Source organism: Actinia tenebrosa, unplaced genomic scaffold, assembly GCF_029948245.1.
Source record: "Actinia tenebrosa isolate PJP-AT-01 unplaced genomic scaffold, QUT_ActTen_1.0 PGA_scaffold0__85_contigs__length_37466705, whole genome shotgun sequence".
NCBI lineage: Eukaryota > Metazoa > Cnidaria > Anthozoa > Actiniaria > Actiniidae > Actinia > Actinia tenebrosa.
Genome location: NW_028292569.1, coordinates 9,078,853 through 9,101,486, shown reverse-complemented (window position 1 = coordinate 9,101,486; position 22,634 = coordinate 9,078,853). Strand labels below are relative to the sequence as shown.

The window sequence follows — 22,634 nt, the reverse complement described above, 5'->3', positions numbered from 1 at the left end:
TTAGGTTTTTGGTGTCTAACTTTATTGAAATAAGTGTATACTGATTATTGTTATATTCTTTCTATCGAACACTGGTATGACGATAACAAACCACTGGCATGGATTCTGGCAGATTTTTACTCATAAAACAGCTAGATTATGGGCTCCATGAGATGAGATTTTAGATGGTGATACCGCTGATCACTCGTCCCATTCTCCTATTCCGCATTCCCGGTCATTTCCAATTCCCTGTTTTAGTGACTTCCATTTTACTTAATTGTTTTATAAGTAAAATATGGACTTACCTGTCTCAAATCCAGGCTCAAATCCTTGGAGATCGGTACTGAATAAGCTGTGGCGTCAAGGCCAAAGAATTCAACTATTTTCCAAGTTGACGCTAAAGGGGGCTATGAGGGGGAACCTGTAACGGTCTCACACTCTTGGCTTTCCTTTTTAAAATGGCAAAAATCTTTCTTCGCAATATTGGTAAGGTTTTTTTCCATTTTTCCGTTTTTTACCGTTATCCAGGGCTGCCGACCCCCATGAGTCAGTAATTCAACTTTATCAAGTGTATTGTATCGTATCGTATCGTTGACGCCTGGGCTACCTGTGACAGATCCATTAAAGATCGAACATCGTCGAAACTGAAAAACCTTTACTTTGGATGGTAAATTTTCGTTTCAGAAAAGTATTATTATTATTATTATTATTATTATTATTATTATTATTATTATTATTTTGGATTTTCTTTACGAAGGTCATAGCTTTTTTATTCTTCGTGACTGGGTTTAAAGCCGCCATTTTGAAAACAATGTAAATATTACGAGTGCATTATGGGATGACATGTATTCAAGTGACGAAATCCGGGGCTAATTAATCGAGCCAATAATCGAGCTTTGAGAAACGGTTTTGAAAACACAGATCAGGTTAGGCCTAATCCTAGATTAGCCAGAAGTCCTCCATAACTGATGAAATTCTGGATTTTAGCCTAATCGAGCTTTTTGAACTGACCCGACCCAGAAAATGACTCGGTACTCAAAAAAATGCTTTTTCTTTCGTTGTGCCTTGGCAATAATGATTGTTCTAATCATTTTGAGATGTGCGATTGACAAAAAGCAGTGGTTGAGGTTGATGTGGAACCGATATTCTTCACAAGTAAGTTTATGAATTTCTAATCGACCCAAACACATCGGTTATAATGGGTTTAGAACTTCAGTTGATAACAGAGTAAGGTGTTTTCACTACTCGAGTAAAGCAGAGCTTAGATTTTATGAGTTGCAATAATAAATATAGATATCGAAATAAGACAACTTATTTTAATTGTCAGTCCCAAAAATATACCTAGGTTTTATATGATGAGTTAGTCTAAGAAGCAAGCACAAGCACTAGTATGAGCAAGAGGAAAAGAAAGAAAAATCCAAGTTCTTACTTTGTTTATACGATAAAACAATTACTCTTGTACTTGCTTACTTGCTTTGCAAGTCACAGCTGAACGTGTCCTACGTACCTTGGACACACAACGAATACTTTTACCATTGAACCCTTTCCAGCCATGTGTTTCTTTTTTTTCTTTTCTTTTCTTTTTTTTTTTTAACATTTTTTATTAAACAAAGTATTCTGTAACAGTATACATACAAACGCATACAATTAACAAAATAAAAAGAAGAAGAAGAAAAAAAGTAAATAATGTGTTTCTGTCAATTAAAAAAATTTTTTACGGAAGTGTCCAGTGTTACTCAGCCAATTTTTATTCTCACAACGCAAGTAAAGATTTATATACGAAAAGACACGAGGTCAACTCATAAGTATTTGCTTGTTTATTTATTGTTATTTTGAGGATGTGAAGTGCAGTAGAAGGGTAAGGGACAGATTGGTGTAAATTAATTAAATAATTAAAATGTCGTAAGTCCTTGCTACTATTGGAAAAGTTGAAAAGTTTTTGGCTATCAGAAAATTATCGTAGTAGTCCTTGATTTATTTTCTTTGCGACAAATCCAGATAACGAGTGAACGTCATACATACACGAAGCCGCTGCGGTTGCACCAGGAAGACAAAGAACCAAGCAAATGCAATCTTTCAAAGGTTTGTATAAGTTTAGTTTTGTCAGGGCTGTAGTTTTGTTGGGTTTCTGTGGTTCAAGGGTCATGACGCCATCAGTACGGAGAATGTGTGTATTTAATTCAAAAAAACGTAACCATTTATATTTTATAGTATTGTAGGCTTAACTTTTAATATGTAAGTATGCATTTCTTATTTTTAATCCTTTTAAAATATTGTAATTTTTTTCTAATGATCCTTTTTAAGTTATCCATTTTTACATAATATATATTTGTAAAGCGCTGTTGTAAATTGTGTAATTGCCGCTCAAAAAAATCATCATCATTATCATCATCATCATCATCATCATTATCATCATCATCATCATCATCATCATTATCATCATCATTATCATTATCATTATCATCTTTAAATCAAAGTAAGAAAATTTATTGGTGTTTCATTGATTCATATTCTGGTATTTTTAATAACGTATAATTGTTTCAATGTTTTAAATTCCAGATTGGTGTTTCATGCCAAACTCCTCCATTCATGGTTAATCTGTGCGTGCCCCATCCTCCAGTTATCTCTTATGCAAACAGCACGCACTTGTCCAGTAACCTCACCATGGTAACGGGATATTTCAATCTCGGTTCATTTCAAAAAGGAGACAATCAGCATTTTACCAACGACCTGTTCAAGGGATGGATGAAAAGGCTGTCAAAAATACGCAACTTTATGGTGATATTTGTGGAGGATAACATAACCGATACAATATTCAGGGAAGAGAGATCTCATCTTCCTTCTAGCTTCACAAAAATAATACATATCACAAGATATGACCTTTGGGGGTTCCAGATAGAAAATATTACAGAAAAGATTTACGAGACTCCATGCTATCCTAAGTTCCACCCAAACACAGTTATGGCTTCGTATTCCTGTGTTATGTAGAGTAAATACGACTTGATGGGAATGGCGCTGCAGAAAAATTACTTCCAAACTAAATATTTTAGTTGGGTTGATATTGGATATTTTAGAGACGAACCGGAAAACGGCCCACCGTTCTCTCTTGGTCTTCCAAAAAATTTCAATGAAGAAAGAGTAGCCTATCTGGAGGTATACTCAAGGCAAACCAACGTGAATTGCCAAGACATTGTCTTTAACAACTTAGTGTGGGTAGGGGAAGGGTATTTTGTCGGTAGAGGTGACGTCATGCTCGCATGGGTGACGCAATACCAGTCTTACGTGTACAATATGTTACATTCTGGATTGATGAGTACGGATCAACAGGTGATATACTGTATGTTTAATGCAAGGTCACAACCTTCTAGTGTTAAGATACAAGTGTACAAAGCACAGGAGGAGTACCATGACTGGTTTACACTGGGATATCTCAGTAAGAGGAACAGGTGACCTACCTTAGCATGTCACGTAATAGTCTTCCGCCATCTTCGTTACAGACTCCAAATGCAAACATCATTAATAGACCACTTGCATGTGACGTCAAAGCAGCTCAATTTGGAGACAAAAACAAACGAATTTCAATCTCCTGAGAATTGGAAACCTATTGTGATATCCTCCAAATTGAACTGCATCTCGACATGCTGCTAGGGATCATGCTGCAATGGCTTTTCCCAAGATAACACTGGTTTGGATACATATCTCACGCTTGTTATGACGTAAATTTTAAATGGATGATTGAACAATAATACTAATTAGAAAAGATATATACAAACATATTTTTAACAGTTTACTTAAGTTTATTATATATTACTCTTAATGTTCACTAGCACAGTTTATAGTCCTTATAGTTATTGGTATATCAAGAATTGATGGGTTGTTGAAAGCATTCCCACGAGAGTTAAAATACAAAAGCATGGCGACCATTGTGGTGCCTTTAACAATGGATGCTGATAAATCTTTTGTTAAATGCCGCCAACGCTTCCAAAGAGACTGCGATGACATAAACGAAGAATAGCGTTATCATGTACTTATATCATAATAGTCCCCTTCACACCTCCCTGCGCCTTCTTGAAAGGTAGGTGCGCGTTTTTTCATCAAAGCGAGACAAACAGTGAGCTCGCAATGATAGAGACGTGAATAATTGTCCAAGTTGTTAAAAAATGGTCCCTATCATTACAAACCGTCTTGTTTCGATGCAAAGACACGGCTACCTTTCAAGATGGCGCAGGGACCTGCGAATGGGACTATCAAGAAATATGATTGACTGTTCAGAAAATTCAATCAGGGTTTTGAAAAGACGTGTCGCGATGCAACGGTTATCGCTGATTTAAGAAATTAAAAAACCGCAACAAAAGGAAAGTCCTTCTTACTCTGCCACTCGAAGTACTGTAGCAAGCTAACTTGCCCAAGCCTGATCGTTGAATTGTTTTAATGTAGATTGATCTTCTATTCTTCTACTAGCGTTCTTCAAGTTTTGCGAAGGCAAGATGCCATTAGAGCGTATCCAGCGGGCTCCCGTACGACCTGCAAAGACTTTTACGAACGCGCTTCTGTAGTGGAAATTCATGAGGGCGTAGATAACGAAGTTACAAGCCGAGTTAGCATAGGCTAGTGTCATGACCAGTCGTTGAAGCCATCCACTTACATACCTCTCAGGTTTAAATGCCCTTATTGTTGTAGTCACGAAGAATGGCATCCACATGACAAAGAAAACGCCAATGACCACAGCCAACGTCTTCACTGCTTTGAGTTCTTTCTTGAATACTGAAAACGTTGATTTACCATTAACTCTCAGGTGAAATGTTTGAACTCTTCTGGTGTTTCTGCGAGCCTCTTTAAGAATTGTTGCATATGCTATGATCATGATGTTGATTGGAACGAAGAAGTAGAAGAAGATAAGAAGGAGTGTGAGTTTGGGATCTTCGTGCCAGTCAATCTCGCATTCTGCGGTATCAGGGTTGAATCTATGCTGAGCAATGTCAATTGGAAGAACAGGAATAATGGACAACAGCGAAGACTGGATCCAAATATATGAAAGAACTATGATGACTCTTTTGGACGTAACTTTCGTGTTGTAAGACAGCGGCCATTTGATAGCTATGAGTCGTTCTATGCTGATGGCGCATAAATGAAGAATGGATGAACCACAAAGCAGCACACCACACATGGAAGATATCTCGCACCATGAAAGACCAAAAATCCATCTTTCTTTAAAGATGGATATCACGATGTAGACGACTCGTAGGAACGGCACAAGAATATCCGCTACGGCCAAACTGCATACGAAGTAATTGGTAAGGTTCCTGAGATTCCGAAATCGCCAGAAGACGATCCAGACAAGTGCGTTGCCTAAGGTTATGAGCATGATGAGCAAGCTCAAAGTACAGCCAAAAAGGAAAACTTCTGCCTTGGGAATATTCAGCCTAAACATATCAAGGCTTGAATCGTTGACTGCTGTTTGATTAATCATGTCTCTATCAAGAAAGAAGTTACTTGATAACTTGAATGAACAAACTTGAATGGATTTTCTTTAGCTATAACAAGTTAGAGAAAATAAGCCAAAAGGTATGTCAAAACTAATTCAAGCATCACTTGTCGAAGTTTTGTCTCACAGCACAAAATCTCTAACAAGTTTTCTAAAAGAGAATTCAATGGAAGATTCAGAAAAAGTGAATACAGATTAAGCTAAGATCTGTCCCTGTGTGGGAGATGTTAAGAGTGAATAAAGAAGCAGTACGTCCCTTTCCGGTCTATAAATAATGGGCGATATGGACGGGCGGGATTAGAAAGCGATACTGAAGTGTGTATCATCTCTTCAGCATCAAGATACGTCGGCTTTAGGACCTAGAGAGTTCGATTACAGCTTATAATATAATTTTTATGAGCAATTTAGTAAGGCTCGAATAATTTGGAGGCGGTAAAGTACTAATAATCTACTTAGGAAGGAAAAGTGTTCTTGAAAGTAAATAATTTAAAAGCGTGATTCGTTTGAGGTGTGTGTATAAAACGACTTCCTGATTTGGAGAAAGGTATAATGATGGATAATACACTGATTGTTATTAATCTTATCTTGAGTTAAAATATTGTAGAAGTTAATTTATGATGGTAATTGAACTGAGGGAAGTGCAATTTGTAATTTGTAATTGCAAGTTTGATTTCAGACCAAAATTGCACGACACGAAGTTCAATATTACCACTTAATCATATCCTTTTTGTAAATACAAGAAAAAGACACAATAAAGAGAGCAGAATAATCAATTGATTGTAGTAGAAGAACTAAATGCGAACAAAAAAACATTAAGAAAAATATTTTTTGCTTTATTTTGTTTTATTTTATTGCTTAAAAAATTTTTTTTAGGATGCGATTAAGAGCTCCTAATGATGCGAATTGGGAATTAATCGCACTCCTTTGAACCAATCAGATTGCAGGATTTGGTAGTGATTACAAAAAGGATATGATTAGAAAGAATTAACAAACGGCTTAGAAGAGCGGATAAGTTTTGTTATTATTTCAGTACCGGGAAATTGATGTAATTGTTGACATGGGAATGTTAGTAGACAGAAAAAGGAAAGCAAAAAGACGTATCAACGCAATTTTTTGAATTAAAAGAAAACGATGGAAGAGAAAACCAAATAATGGGAAAACCGACCAACCATTTGTCCATCCATCCGACCGACAGACCAACCGATCGACCGACCAACCAACCGACCAACCAACCAACCGATTAGCAGATCGACAAAAATTCAAGCAACCGGCAAGCCAACCAACTAAACTCCCACCGATCAAGCAACCAATTAATTATCAGTGACAGACAGACAAAACCGATAAAAAAAATAAATAAATAAAAGAAGAAGTCAAGATTAAACATGACAACAAACGAACATGCAACGACATCATATTTATAGTATAATTATATGTTTATCTTATATAAACTTTCAGTATAATTATAGTCTTATTGACTATAGAGTTTTTCGAGCTGTGATTGGTCTAGCGACCGTTGATTCATAGACGATAATCACCGCTGGAGCGATGATTATATGAGGTTTTCCAAAGTTTTCCAGATCGGAAGTAATACTAAAACGTTTTTTATCCTGAATTTCGACTTTTCTCTGATATTCAAATTTAAAATCATACTAAAACAATTATTCCCCTCAGGCTCAGTGATTATGGTGATCGAAGACTCGCGGCTCGGTAAATATTCTATCGATAATCACTTCGCCTTCGGCGAATAATTGTTAAATAGTCTTTTATGATTGGCTTTTTAATACAGTTTTCTTTCTGTTTGTAAATATTTCATAAGAGGAACGCTATGTAAATCACTTTGTGACGTCGGTAGCCTCAATAAAGATTATTACGACAAACAACAGCAACAACAGCAACAACAGCAACAACAGCAACAACAGCAACAACAGCAACAACAGCAACAACAGCAACAACAACAACAACAACAACAACAACAACGACAACAACCACAGCAACAATGACGACGACAACAACATAAACAAAAAGAAAAATCTGCTGGAGAAAAACAGAAAAACAAAACAAAGCATGTACTTAAGCTTGTTCATTTTTTTTTGAGAAAAAAACTTATTAGATCAGTATTTGATGACAATCGCTCCCGCCATTACTGAAACCGGCAAACTACAGCTAAAATTAAAAACAGAATTCGAATGATCATAGTTCAATCAGTCCATCGATTATAAAATATTTCAGCTTAAATTATCCATGAATTTCCCTGGCTTGTCATGTAAAAAGTAGGAATTATATATCTATTAATTATTGATTTTTCTCCATCATGCAAACACGAAGCCTGTTAAAAATCGGGTTTTTCCTTTAGTACCTGTTTTTTCATTTGTGGCTCTTATCTAGTATATTCTTACTTTTAGAATCATGTTCTTGTCAAAAAGGCCTTGTGACATCCTATCTGAGCCGTGATAAAGACCTCTTCTTTTAATCTTTCATAAACTTCTATAATAAGATGCTTCTTATTGCACCTGCACTATTAGTTATATTTTATTTTTTGGTGCGGGTTTTTTTAATCTTGTAGTCATAATTCTATAGTTTTTTATACACATATCTTCATATCTTATATCTTAGAGCACGTTAGAGAGCCACAGGTTTGTTAGCATATTGCTATTAGGTGCTACCCACAGTAAAAAAGTAAAGAGTTTACTTACCTGCAGGTGTTATGAACCTTGTATATTCGACTTGCTTAGGGAATTCGAAGACACAGGGTAAACATTATTACAGTCATTTTCCTCCTTTCTCGACCTTAGATCTCTTTTAGATTTTTTGTTTTACTCCTTAGTTCGTAATGTTAATGGCTGGCTGAGTAAAAGGCAGATGGACGTCCAAGGAAATATGATAATTTGAGTTGAAATTCTCTTTGCCCCAATAAAATATTATATTATCCGAGGAGAAACACGATTATTAAGCGTTATTTCGCTTTATTGAACGCCAGATATTGTCAAATATACTATGTTCTCAAGAAAAAGATGGATTCATTTCACACCAAGAGAATATGAAGTAAGAGAGCATATCCCTGTGACCCATGAAAGGTTTTTGAAAATCTATTTTTAGCTCCGCGCGCTAGCCTGAGCTATTTTAGCATGCGATTCCTGATTGGTCAGATTGTAGTGATGTCATGGGTACACAAGAGATCGGCAGTGACAAAGCAAGCTTCATGCAGTTGACCAAACTTTATTCAATTTTACCAGAAAATGCGTTAGAGGAATTCCTTGAGAAATTCTGAAAGGATTTTGAAGGAATCCATTGGCAGCATATGTAAAAAATACTCAGCTAAGACAACATCATTCAAGCTTGTTTTTAAATCAAAACAATGGTCGCTCGATTGAGACTCATTCATTTTGGAGTTGATTGCAGTTATAGATGAAACTGTAAGTTATCCCACAATTCTCCACCTAAACTGAAATAAAGTTAATATTGCTGCATCCCAAGAACACGTACTTCTGACCTGAACTTCAGTGTTTTCAAAATGACAAGTTATTTAATGGACATCTAAAATGAAGGTAGATTGGACTCGTTTACGAAAGAGCCGGATTTTCGATGAACAAACTTGTTGAATTCAATGAGTCAAGAGTTTAAAAAACTTTAAACTTGAGAGAAAATTTAGCATTTACTGTTAGAATCAGTTGTTTACCAGTAAAACGAAGAGGTTTTAAGATAGCTGAAAACAGTCAAGCTGCTCGGAATAGAAGAATTAAACATGAAGGCACAAATACGCCGAACTGAGAGCATCTGGCAGAAAAAATCGCAAGTAAAACGCCCTTTAATCAGGTAAAAATATTTTCTTTTTTATTAGTTTGAATCCTCAAATACTAAGTTTGATTCACTTTTTGTACTTCGCCGATATCGTGATTGTATTTCTATTGTCTGTTTGGGACTTTAGAAGTTGAAAAGTTATGAAACAAAAAACCTGAACATTGAGGCGGAGCGAAAATTCATGGTGCAAAATTTGAAAGAAAGTTCTAGTTTTAATAGTCAAACTTTTTCATTAATTCGCCTTTTCTCAATGGGCAATGTCTTTTGCATAAACTGACACACCGTATTTTGGCAAGCTAAACATATTTAATAATTGTGAAAAATCACTTCAGTGCCTCTTGTAGTTTTTTCCTCTGTGAGAACAGAAAATTTTCTTCGGCACATTTCGGTGCGAATAGTTTTTCTGATTCGTGTGTGAAACAAAATACTGGTCTTGTTCATCGTCTTCTTAATTACTTTAACTTAAACTTTATTTACTATAGAAAACACCACAGTAAATGCTTTTTTGGCTGTCTTCACTGTAGGTTTTTCGCTATTTTCATCGTATTTTTTATTGCGGTTTCTTTCCCCATGGCGTCTTCGCTGTTTTTAGCGCTTGTTCGTATGTGACTGAAAACCATCCTGATTTGATCTTTTTCGATGTTCTTTTACATCAATTGTTAAGTTAATGTTTAATTCGTCCATGAAGAACACATGATACTTTAATCATTTCAACTTTTTACTAATTTTGAAGGCATTCTTCTCGTCGGGAACTAAACATTTTTCGCTCGCATGGAAGTCACTACAACTCTGAGCAGCAATAAGGGATCGCATGTTAAAAATAGCTCAGGCTTGCGCGCGCAGCTAAAAATAGATTTTCAAGAAACTTTCATGGTTACAGACCCATGTATGGGAGATGTGCTCTCTTACTTAATATTCTCTTGTTTCACACGGTATTAACGAATTGTATTGTATGATGCTTTGATATTTACTTCTGCAGCTGGATCGGGTCGCATGGTTCATGAGTATGGATTAATCGGCTGTGACATCAATGAATCCTTAATTACTATTAACTATTTTGTGCCATTCAACACGTTGTTGCGTTATATGATTTGGAAGCGATAAAAGTAACTGCTATTGGAAACTACATCAAATTTAAAAAACAGAGGTCCAAAACAGGTCAGGGGCTCAATCTGAACAGAGGACTAGAGTAGTCGAGAATGGCTATTCATTGCATAAGCTATTTACACCACAAAGAGTCTTTAGATTATCTTTCGTTCTATAAATATATTTTCATCGAGTCCCAGTCTCCTGACCGTGAAATCAGTTAATTTTAAGTAACAACATCATAATTAGACAATGCTTTACTAACAAGGTGTTGGTAAACGGTAGATTCACTGATCGGTCTGTTGTGCGGGAGGTCGCGGTTCAAGCCTCGCGGCCGGACCAACACACATTGGAAATATCAAATCCTTCATATCTCTAAAAAAATTAAACGATGTGTAGGTATTCTCTCAAAAATTAGGCATTATGTAAATATATCAATTCTTACGATGTTGTATTATATATTATAAAATAATTCAGATAGTACGTGCGCTGCGATTGGCCGAGAGCCGTGTTTGCATTTCCCTGTGCAAACACGGTTGTGATGAGCGTCGACACCGGCGGGAAAATTTGAGTTTTGTTTGGAAGTTGTACTTGTACACAAATAGTCATAACTCCAGTAAAATTAAAAGAATATGGCCAATTTTCCAAGCTTTGACTTTGACTTTTCTGAAAAAGCTTCTGAAATAGTAGAACCACCAGACGAGCCTCCAGCAAAAAAGCAAAAATCCAGATTTGCCAGCCTGAACTCGGAGAATCTCAACGAACTCTTTCAACAACACAGACGGAAATCAAGCTTGAATTTAGCGAGTTCTAGCTCTCAAAATAGTGTTTTCTTTTCACTCTAGAATGACTAAAGCCATTGGTTAAGCTTTGGAATTATTATTTTATCTAGATCTGCTTGTAAAAGGCTCTTTCTCAAGGGAGAAAGTCGCTAAAGTTTAGCTTCTCGCTTTGAAATAAAAAATTTTCAACTTGAATTTCATGTTTGGAGGCGTGTATGAAACTCACAATTTGATTGTTTAAGCGTCTTCGTTCGCGCAATCTGATTGGTTATTGCTAATGCACAAGTATGTAAGGAGAATTTGTATTTAAAACTTTGAATTAAATTCTTCTGTTTTATTCAATCGTGTTTCGTTATTTTTGTTTTTGAAGAAAATAATTTTATAAAACAAATAAAATACATTTACTGTGTTTGCACAGGCTAATGCAAACCGAGATGTGGTTGGGAGAATTCTCGAGCAGGTGCAAACACTCGCCTGCAGCTCGTGTTTGCACTGATCTGCTCTCGAATTCTCCCAACCACATCTCGGTTTGCATTAGCCTGTGCAAACACAGTAAATATATTTTATTTGTTAATTAGTATATCCTTTCCTATCTTACTCACTTGTAACTTGGGGGAACACCTACACAACTACTTTAAGACCACTTCTTGTTCTTCAAAAAAAGCAATTACACCTTTTGCTGTTCATTAACCGCAAAGGAATATTCATTGAAGCGAAGAAGCATTGTCATTAGAGTGAACAGGCATACAAGAAGGCGAACGGAGTCTCAAGAGTGCGATGGAACGTCCATTAAGAAATTTAGCATTGAATTTGACAATCATGAATATGTTTGCGTAAGTTCATTAACGTTTTCAAACTTTCATTAGCGTTTTGGTGCAGACAATAAACCACAACACACATTCAATACAGCGTTTTGGACATTTATTTACGCAATACAATATAAGTATATTATGCTTTTACGATTGTACATTTTCAAAAACAAAAAAGTGAATTTATCCTTGAACGTGTTCTCTATTTAAACATCTTGGACGATATGTTTGCATGTGGTTGTACCATTTTATGCATTTCTGTGGATCTTCATAGGCCCTCAAAAGACGCTAGTCTGACTCATTTGGAAGTTGGTTTATTTGTTGAACCATTGCAATATCCAAAAAAGAGGGATTAAAAAACTCAGAACTGACTGATATTTATACCTAACGGCGCTTTGTTTGTACGAAATCATATTCACGGCTTGTAAAAAAAAAAATAAATGAAAAGACACTAAAATCCTAAAATTCCTAGTGGAAAATATACTTATATTGTATTGCGTAAATAAATGTCCAAAACGCTGTATTGAATGTGTGTTGTGGTTTATTGTCTGCACCGAAAAGCTAATGAAAGTTTGAAAACGTTAATGAACTTACGCAAACATATTCATGATTGTCAAATTCAATGCTAAATTTCTTAATGGACGTTCCATCGCACTCTTGAGACTCCGTTCGCCTTCTTGTATGCCTGTTCGCTCTAATGACAATGCTTCTTCGCTTCAATGAATATTCCTTTGCGGTTAATGAACAGCAAAAGGTGTAGGCTTATGACCTTTTCTGATTTTAGAGCTCCCTCTGGTCCTCTAGTCTATAAATTGAGAATTTCCTGACTTAATCTTCTTAAACAATGCATTGTTTATCTATGATTTTCATTTAGGTAGTTTGCCATCAGCTTTCAATGATTATTTTGTATCCATCAACAGAATGCACGGTTATAACACTAGACTTGCCAGCAAAAAATCATACTATTTGCCAAAGATAAGAACTAATTATGGCAAATTCAACATTCCCTTTTTAGGCGTTAAAATTTGGAATTTCATCCAGGATGATTATAAATCAAAGTCCCGCTCCCGTTTCAAGAAGCTTCTATTTAAGTCACTTTTGGAAAAATATAATAATTAGTTATCGTTTTTCACATATTGAATTGAATCAACTTTCTTTCTCATTTATAATTTTTTTTTTTTTTAATTTTTATTAGTTCTTTCCCTTGTGTGTGTGGTTTTGTCACTCCATCCTTTTCGTGTGTGTGTGTGTGTCGTTCTCCTCTGGCAGCTTGTCTTGTCAAATCCATGTTGTTATGTAGTTTGGGCTACCTGTGGTGGTCACGTGATTGCGGTGTGTGACCACATGGCGGGGAGCAACGTATGTAAAACGTTGTAGTTATAATAAAATAAGTTGGATAACACCACGATTACCGTTGAACCCTTAAACATAACATTGGCGACGAGGAGCGGAGTAATCGATTGGTAGAAATGAACGATAAAGCGACGGCAAGTGCCGAAAATCAACCTGGAATAAGCAGTCTTGGCCCAGCAATGGCGAGTTGTTTTGGAAGAATGAACGAGTTCAATCCCGACAACGAAGATTGGTTGACGTATGTGGAGCGGTTGGAAATGTTTTTCATAGTCAATAATGTCCCAGAGGGCAAAAAAGTCGCAAGTTTAGTTACCTTAATGGGAGGTAAGATGTATTCGTTGTTAAAGAATTTAACAGCCCCAACCAAGCCAACCGAGAAGTCCTATAAAGAAATAGTGGAAATCATGGCGAGACACTTGACGCCCAAACCCATTGTCACTGCTGAGAGGTATAAGTTTCACAAGTATGAGCAAGAGGAAGGCCAGTCTGTAAGAGATTTTCTAGCTAAGATTCAGAAACTAGCAGAAACTTGTGCTTTTGGAGCGTTTCGTGACGAAGCCCTGCGAGACAAGTTAGTTTGTGGTCTGAGAGACAGGTCCATCAAAAGGAAATTGCTGGGCGAAGAAGAGTTACCTCTCAAGAAAGCCATAGAAATTGCTGTGGGAATGGAATTGGCAAATAAAGAAATGAATCAATTTCGCACTGAATCATCCCCAGTAAATTATATCCAAAGGGAAGAGTGTTTTAGATGTGGAAGAAGTAACCATTCCCCAGAGAAATGCGTTTTCAAAGATGCAGAATGTCATGCCTGCAAAAGAAAGGGGCACATTAAGCCAAAATGCCCTGAAAAAGGCAAGAAGGGAACAAGAGTCAAAACACAAGATCTGAGGAAGCCAGTGGAGTTGAAAAAGAAGAAGAAAAAAAATTCTAGGATCAAGTTGGTTGGCCACCAAGAACAAAGTAGTGAGTCTAGTGAGTCTGAAAGTGGTGATAGTGACCAATATAATCCCGATGAACGGCCCATGTGGAACCTCAGTCTAGATAAAACCAGAAAACCTGATGCAATTATGGTCCCAATTACTATCAATGACACTCCCTGCGAGCTAGAATTTGACACGGGAGCTGCAGCCACTGTAATACCAGAGAAGATGTGGAAAGATCAGTTCGGAGCAAAACCACTACAGAGATCAGCTGTTATTTTAAAAAGCTACTCAGGTCATATCATACCAGTAGTAGGGGAGACCCTAGTTCATGTCAAGTATTCTGGTCAAGAAGCTGATTTGCCAGTAATCATTACTAGAGGTAAGGGAACAGCATTAATGGGGAGAGACTGGCTGGCAAAAGTGAGATTAAACTGGGAAGAGATAAGTAATATCTATCGAGTCAATTGTCCAAAGCCTACATTAGCTGATTTAAAGAAACAGTACCCAACCTTGTTTGATGGGAAACTGGGCACCATCAAAGGAGTTACTGCCAAACTCCAATTGAAAGAAAAGGCAACACCTCAATATTTCAAGCCACGCCCCGTACCCTATGCTCTCAAGGATAAGGTGGCTGAAGAGCTAAGTCGGTTAGAAAAAGAGGGAGTTCTGAAGAAAGTTGAAAGTTCTGACTGGGCTACGCCAATAGTACCAGTATTGAAACCTGATGGTTCAGTCAGAATTTGTGGAGACTTTAAGGTAACATTAAACCCATACCTGGATGTACCTGAATACCCAATGCCTACCCCTGAAGAACTGTTTACTAAGTTGAATGGGGGTGAGCTTTTCACCAAGCTAGACCTCAGTAATGCCTATCAGCAGGTTCTTTTACATGAAGAATCACAGCCCTATGTGACAATCACTACTCACTTAGGACTGTACCGATACACAAGGCTTCCTTTTGGCGTAGCAGCGGCACCGGCATTATTTCAACAGATCATGGATAAGCTACTAGATGGTTTGAGTCACACTGGAGGGATCCTAGATGACTTGATAGTCACAGGAGAGAACACTCCCCAGCATACAAAAAATTTGCATGCAGCTCTGAAAAGAATGGAATCACGTGGAGTGAAACTGAAGACATCCAAGTGTAGTATCATGCAGCCCAAGATCGAGTATTTTGCTTTCGTAGTTGACAGAGAGGGAATCCACCCCTCGCCAGAAAAGGTACGAGCGGTGCAGAGGGTGCCAGAACCTAAGAACAAAACTGAACTGCAATCTTTTTTAGGATTAGTTAATTATTACAGAAAGTTTATTCCTAACATGTCCTCGCTGTCAGCCCCACTCAACCAGCTGTTGGCTAAGGATGTTCCCTGGGTTTGGAGTGAGGAATGCCTGCAAGCTTTTCAAGCCTTAAAGGACACGTTAACGTCATCCAAAGTGTTAGTCCATTACAACCCAGCACTGGAAGTACAATTAGCAGCAGATGCCTCTCCTTTTGGCCTAGGGGCGGTGATTTCTCATGTCAGTCAAGAAGGTGTGGAACGTCCAATTGCTTACGCCTCTAGAGCATTAACATCAGCAGAAAGGAACTATTCAGTGATAGAGAAGGAAGCCTTGGCCATAATCTTTGGCATAAGGAAGTTCCAACAGTTCTTGTATGGGCGTAGGTTCACACTTGTGACCGACCACCAACCCCTCACATTATTGTTCGGTCCAAAAAAGGGAATCCCAGCTATTGCAGCATCAAGATTACAGCGATGGGCGATACAACTGTCAGCCTATCAATATGATATCAAGTATAGGTCCTCCAAGAAGAATGCAAACGCCGATGCATTGTCAAGGCTGCCAGAAACAGAGTCAACCGAACTGGATTTCGAATTCGATGAAGCTGGAGCAGTCAACAAAGTACAGATTGAAAGAGTACCAATTGATGTCAACCTCCTACGCACAGAAACAGCTAGGGATCCTCTACTATCCCGAGTCCTGTATTGGACATTGCATGGATGGCCAGAGAAACATGAAGTGCCAGACAATCTGAAAAGTTATTTCACCAAGATAGAGGAGCTCAGTGTAGAAGATGGATGCCTGTTGCGCGGGACACGGGTGGTGATACCAGCAAAATGCAGAGATCGGGTGTTAGCTGAATTACACTTGAACCACCCAGGAATTGTACGCATGAAAGCTTTGGCCCGGATACATGTTTGGTGGCCAGGCCTAGAAACAGACATTGAACAGCTAGTTCGAAGTTGTGAGCAGTGTCAAAGCTCAAATAGTAGGGCACCAACTACCGCAGATAATCCCTGGATATGGCCCCATAAACCCTGGCAGCGACTTCACATTGATTATTGTGGTCCATTTCTTGGGGAGTCCTTCCTGATTGTGATTGATGCTAAAAGTAAATGGTTAGAGGTCCTACGTATGTCTAGCACTACTGCTGAAGCAACCATTGCTGCAATGCGTATGGTGTTTGCAACACATGGTTTACCTGAAGAACTAGTTTCAGACAACGGTCCACAGTTTATTGCTCAAGAATTCAAGGAGTTTCTGAAATGTAACAAGATCAAACACATCTTAAGTGCCCCATACCATCCCGCCTCTAATGGGGAAGCGGAAAGAGCGGTTCGAACCTTTAAACAAGCAATGAAAACTGTTAGAAAGGAGCCAGGAACACTAAATCAGAAGATAGCCTCTTTTCTTTTGAGTTACCGAACCACACCCCACACGGCTACTGGATATACCCCAGCTGAACTGCTAATGGGTAGGCGTATACGCACTAGACTAGATGTGCTACACCCTGACATGGCAAAGAAGGTTGCAAGGCCACAAAAAGGGCTTTGCAGTACAACACCAAAAAGACATTTTAGTGTTGGAGATCCAGTTTTAGTTCAAGATTACCGATCTAATACTAAGGAATCCTGGAGTCAAGGCGTTGTTCTGACCAAGCTAGGCCCAGTAACCTATCAAGTCCAAGTGGGAGAGTTCATTTGGAAACGCCACATTGACCAACTTAAAGAATTTACAGAAAATGTGTGGCCACCCAGGAGAGAAGAGTTCCCGGAGACGTTGGGAAACTCTTTGTCACCTGTACCTCAAAGGGATGTCAACCCATCTGTACCACAGGGGTATGTAAACTCACCAACACAACAGCTGCCAGTACCCCAAAGAGATAGAGCTCTGCCAATCCCACCTATACCAGTCCAACCTGAAGCGAAAGGGCAGACCCTCCAAGAAACCCCCTCAGAGGTGATATCAACAAGAGATGCAGCAGGGAAACCAAGTCCTAAACCACCTTCATCAAGTCGACGTTACCCACTACGAGCGAGGAAACCACCTCAGCGTTTGATCACAGAGTCCTAGGAACATTTGACATTATGATTTAATTTGTTTATATTATTGGAACAGTTGTTGATTGTTTAGAACATTGACTTTCATAAGGAAGGAAGGAGTGTTATGTAGTTTGGGCTACCTGTGGTGGTCACGTGATTGCGGTGTGTGACCACATGGCGGGGAGCAACGTATGTAAAACGTTGTAGTTATAATAAAATAAGTTGGATAACACCACGATTACCGTTGAACCCTTAAACATAACACATGTGTTCTGTTGTTGCAATTATATATATTTCTCTATACATTTCCTTCTATAATTTTCCGTTCGACCCAGCCATTTAGCTCGACTAGCTCTGCAATTTCTAAATTGCTGGCGCCCATCTATTTATACTTTATCATTTAATAAATTTTATTGTATATCAATCCAAGGAGTGCCAAATAAAGATGTTTGTTTGTTTTGTAACACTCAGGGTCTTAAAACAACTGAGGAGAATGACGTTTGCATTTGTTGACAGTATAATGTCCATGCCTTTTTTTCAGTTTGCAGTTCAGTGCGAATCGTTTGTTTCTGATTTGATAATTGCAGGGCCCCGATAATTGACATCCTAGTGATGTTCTGCGATATACTCAAAACAAAACATCAGCTGCATTGGACATTTTTAAACAAGACCGCCAAAGCACCTCAGGCCACTTGTTCTCCGCATGGATGCCTCCTGCGGATTTAATGCCGCTAAAACGAACAGTCCAAATAGAAATAGACCTTTTTGCTTTAACACTATTTCTGAAAATTGTGCAACATAAAACAACAAGTGAAAACAAATATTGTACAGAATGTGTTTTACATTTTAGTAATAGCGTGCACATAAAATTTGCCTTAATACGATTCTTTTGTTATACCGTGCTTCAACTGTTTCGCTTGCGTTAAGGCCTTTGTACTACTAGACCTTCAACATGCTTGAATTTATAAGTGAAGCTTAAAAAAAAAAACCAAAAATCTCAATTATATTTCAAGCTGAAGCTAAAGGGAGGACGGGTATTCATCGATGTCATCCATTGTTCGACTAGTGAATGGGGCTAAAGCCGCCATTTTGAAAACAATGTAAATAACACGAGTGCATTATGGTATGATAATCGTGGATTCACGAAATCAGAGGTTAGTTTACCTCTGGACTACTAACTTAATCGAGCTTTGAACTGACTCGATTCAGAAAAATGACTTTGTACTCAACCAAACGGTTTTTCTTTCATTGAACCTTCGTAATAATGATTGCTCTAATCATTTTGATCTGTGCGATTGACAAGCAGCAGTGGTTGAATTTGATGGGGAACCGACATTCTTCACAAGTAAGTTGCTCCAATTCTAATAAAACCGAAGCCTTTTTACATCTAAACACATCGGTTATAATGGGTTTAGAACTTGATAACAGAGTAAGGTGTTTTCACTACGCGAGTCAGCAAAGCAGAGATTAGATTATATATATAATAATAATATAATATAAATGTCGAAATAGGACAACTTTAGTTTTGTCACAAAAATATACGTAGAAGAAAAACTGTGCTAATCATATATGATGATATTTATTGATATATCCATCCTGAGTTAATGATTTGATATAACCGTATAACATAACATTTGACTTAACCTGAGAAGATGAATTTCGTTGTAGATAGTAATCAGTCCATGTTGTCATTTGACCTCAAAACGAAACAGCTTTGATCGTCCTTGGAGCCAATGTGAACGAAACTAGTCAACCTACCTGTCCTTGTCAATACCCTATAACAGTGAAATTACCAATATTTCGTTAAGAAACAAAGAATATTTTTGATCGATCGATTTATCTCAAAAATCCTATTAGAAAATCTAGTAGCTTAACCTTAAATAGATTTCACGCCATTTTGGACCCCCCATATGATTCAGACAAACAAAGCTGAAGGTCCACATTCTCTCTCATATGTGAAATTAGTACTCCACTCGCTATTTTCTTAACATTTTATGTTTTCCCCCAACAAAGAATCGCGGCTCTGTAAATATTCATCAACACTGAATCACTCCAAAAGTCTGGGGGAAAAAGGCCTTACAGAAGATAGTCAATGCTCCATAACAGGCAACCATGTTTGGCTGGTTACAACGCCGTTCGAGTATTGTTTTGGTGACGCTACAAAAAATAAAATACTAATAGATGGTAAAAGATTTTGGTATCAAAATAAGCCTCGGTTCTCTTCGTTGCACATAGTAAAACTAGGGAATTATTTAATTGTCAAGCGACCCCCATATCACTATAGATCTTACGAGCCTTTGCAAACAGGTCTAGGATGTGAAGTGAAACTGAGAAGCCGTTATCTCCACTGGTATGTCAATTTGGAAACTGCCGTTACTGTTGATCAAAGTTCGATAGTATAGCTTATTTTATTTCTAGAATAAAAAACTGGGCAAGTATTAATGCGTCACTGAACGATATCGCCAAACATTAGAAGCATAGCTTTGTTTCTAGACTCGTTCCGCATTATTGGGTTACTTAATATAAATCCTAATCAAACCGCCCTTTGGCGAACTCGTGGATACTAGTTGAACTTTTCAGAGATTGGGCTCCCTGTGGTTTTCGTTCCAAAATGGCGGCCAAACTAGTATCCCAAATCGTCTAAATGTGGGGAAAAAGGCCTTTCTTCGTGTGCATGTTGCTCCCGTTTTAGAGTACAAGACAGTTTTGGATTGCTTGAAGCATGAAAGCTGCAATTTGTGCGAAAGTTCACCAACAATGTTTTTTTAAGCCATTTTTTAAGTCGCTTAGAAACAAAAGTGATGTAAAGAAATAACTTACTCCGGGACTTATACTTCATATGGTTTCACTTTCTACTGCTACTGCTACTTTTTCTACTTTTGACTGCTCGGATACTGAGATTCGGAGCTACCCATTGTCTATCAAGTGACCCATAGCTTAACTGTTTAGGACACTTTTAAGATTGCTACCCAAGACGTATCTTTCTTGGAGTACTTCGAAGATCATAGGTCAAGGATTTCGTCATGTTGGATGCCTATGGCCAATTGTGTCTTGTTTTTCCCCAGCCAAGAGAGAAACTCTTCATTATTCAGGTTGCTTGTGACAGACCTTGGTAGATTTGGAAAGGTCTTATGGCATCTGTTAGGTATAACTTGGAATGGTCGAAGTTTTCTCAAGTCTGCCAATATCAGCTGCTCATCAGGAACAGAATCTCTCTTGCTGTGGACATTAGAGACTTTATGAACTCTTGAACTCTTGTCATATGCATCAGTGATCAAGTTAACACCACCAGCAGCCTTAGAAGCTCTTACGATGTCTTTGTTGGTCTTGTTTAGGGCCCATGCCTTTGACAATTTCCTTGCTGGCTTTATTGCATATTTCTTGGGCTGTATATATCAGGTCATTCGAATAATTAGACATATAAAAGTTACTAGCTAGTTACTCTCGCATCCTTATAACAATAAATATTATTGCTATATATCTTGCAGCTGAAGCAATGACTGACTTGCAGCTACCGCAATAAATAAGTTTAGATTAAGGATTTTGAATAAGTGACAAATGTTCTTAAATACATTTGTTTTCTTTCAAACATGTTTAGGTTGTTTGTCACTTCTTTCAGCGTTGTCAGTTAGTAATGTTGTTAGTTTTTTTAACAGGTTTTTTTAACACCACCAACAGCAATTTGTTACTTCAATACTTTATTCATTTAGAATATTACTGTAATTTATTACAATAAATATACAACTATAGTTTATTAATTACTCTCATATTCAGAGAATTATTAAGTCAACAGACAACTTAAAAAACTCGTATGTAAACTTCATTGTTCAAGTCTGTAATGATAAAAAGGTAAATTATACACCGTATCTTTATTTTATTCCGTTTGAAGACTAATCGGGCGCAATTAAGTTTTTCATAACTTTCTTGGATTGTATTTTTGCACCCTGTACTATGATTATTTCATTTTGTATTATGTGTAGCTTCCAGGTCATATTTGTGAATCAATTCTTTCTAACCTACTTTGTTTCGTGGCGGTTTTTAACATCGAACTAAGTTGTACCAATCATTCAAACCTTGTATGCACCATTTAGGATATCAGTAGAAGCTGTTGGGTCATTGCTCTTTCTTTTTAAATCATAATTAACACGACTTTTTAGGATGAAACGATTCACCGAGGAACAAGACGAAATACAGATAAGAAATCCGCCATCTTGTACTATAATATTTCAACCAATCAAAGTGCTCGTAAAGAATTTTTTTCAGGAGCCAATCAAAATGCGTGATCAACCGCCTTTACCAGGGTCTTCTCCCCGACGACCGCCATTTTGTTTTGGAGTCGGGCCGAGAGGGCCCTGGGAATGAGGTTAATGAAACACTTTAATTACACTGTAAACTAAGCGAATATTTTATAGAAATTCGTTTAGAAATACTATTTTTTTTGACTTCATTCAAGTCTGTAAATTACAAATTATTTATTGGAGCGAATTCTCGTTAGTCTCGAGAGACATCTATTGAGTAGTTTTGTACCTTCGCAGTTAGATACAAGAACATTGCTTCGGCTGTTTGTGATGTCCGACGATCAATCTACTTCTAATTCAGAACGGCTTATTTGGATGACAAAACTAGCCGAACTTTCTTCAAGACTCCATGACTCTCATTTGGAAATCTAATGAAAAGTTCTTTTTTCTTTTTTAGCCTGTTTCAACTTGAAACAGATATAAATGCCAACCTACCATGTATTTCTAATTGGTTACAGCCCGGGGAGGGGGGGGGGTACTCCCCTATATTTGCTATACGGGTATGTGCCGCCCTATAGGGTATGCTTTTTGGGCTTTTGAGTCTGGGGAAGGGTATCATTTTTTAACATTTTGTCTGGGATAGGGTATCATTTTTGTCTGGGATAGTGTATTATTTTGTCTCTGGGTATTGTTATTCAAATAAGGTATGGGGAATCACTCTGGCCTTCCCCAAGACCCGGCTCACATCTCGGACACCTGCTAGCCATATCACAACAGGTCGATAAATACCATGGTTTTCACAGCATTCCATTATAATACGCGACTCCTCTTTCCAAATCTTACATTCCTACATCC

General features: G+C 37.6%; 2 protein-coding genes across 2 annotated transcripts in view; one reads left to right on the top strand and one right to left on the bottom strand.

Moving 5' to 3' along the window:
- Positions 1–4,375: 4,375 nt before the first annotated feature.
- Positions 4,376–5,449, bottom strand: LOC148913390 (histamine H2 receptor-like). Its single transcript, XM_089031247.1, has one exon. The coding sequence runs from the start codon at positions 5,447–5,449 to the stop codon at positions 4,376–4,378; it is 1,074 nt and encodes a 357-aa protein (XP_088887373.1).
- Positions 5,450–18,547: 13,098 nt separating this feature from the next.
- LOC116293657 (uncharacterized) overlaps positions 18,548–22,634 on the top strand; it is a 44,375-nt gene continuing 40,288 nt past the window's right edge. Inside the window, exon 1 of the mRNA XM_089026052.1 lies at positions 18,548–18,886. Coding sequence (XP_088882178.1) covers positions 18,806–18,886 — 81 coding nt within the window. The 5' untranslated portion in view covers positions 18,548–18,805. The remainder of the gene's footprint in view (positions 18,887–22,634) is intronic.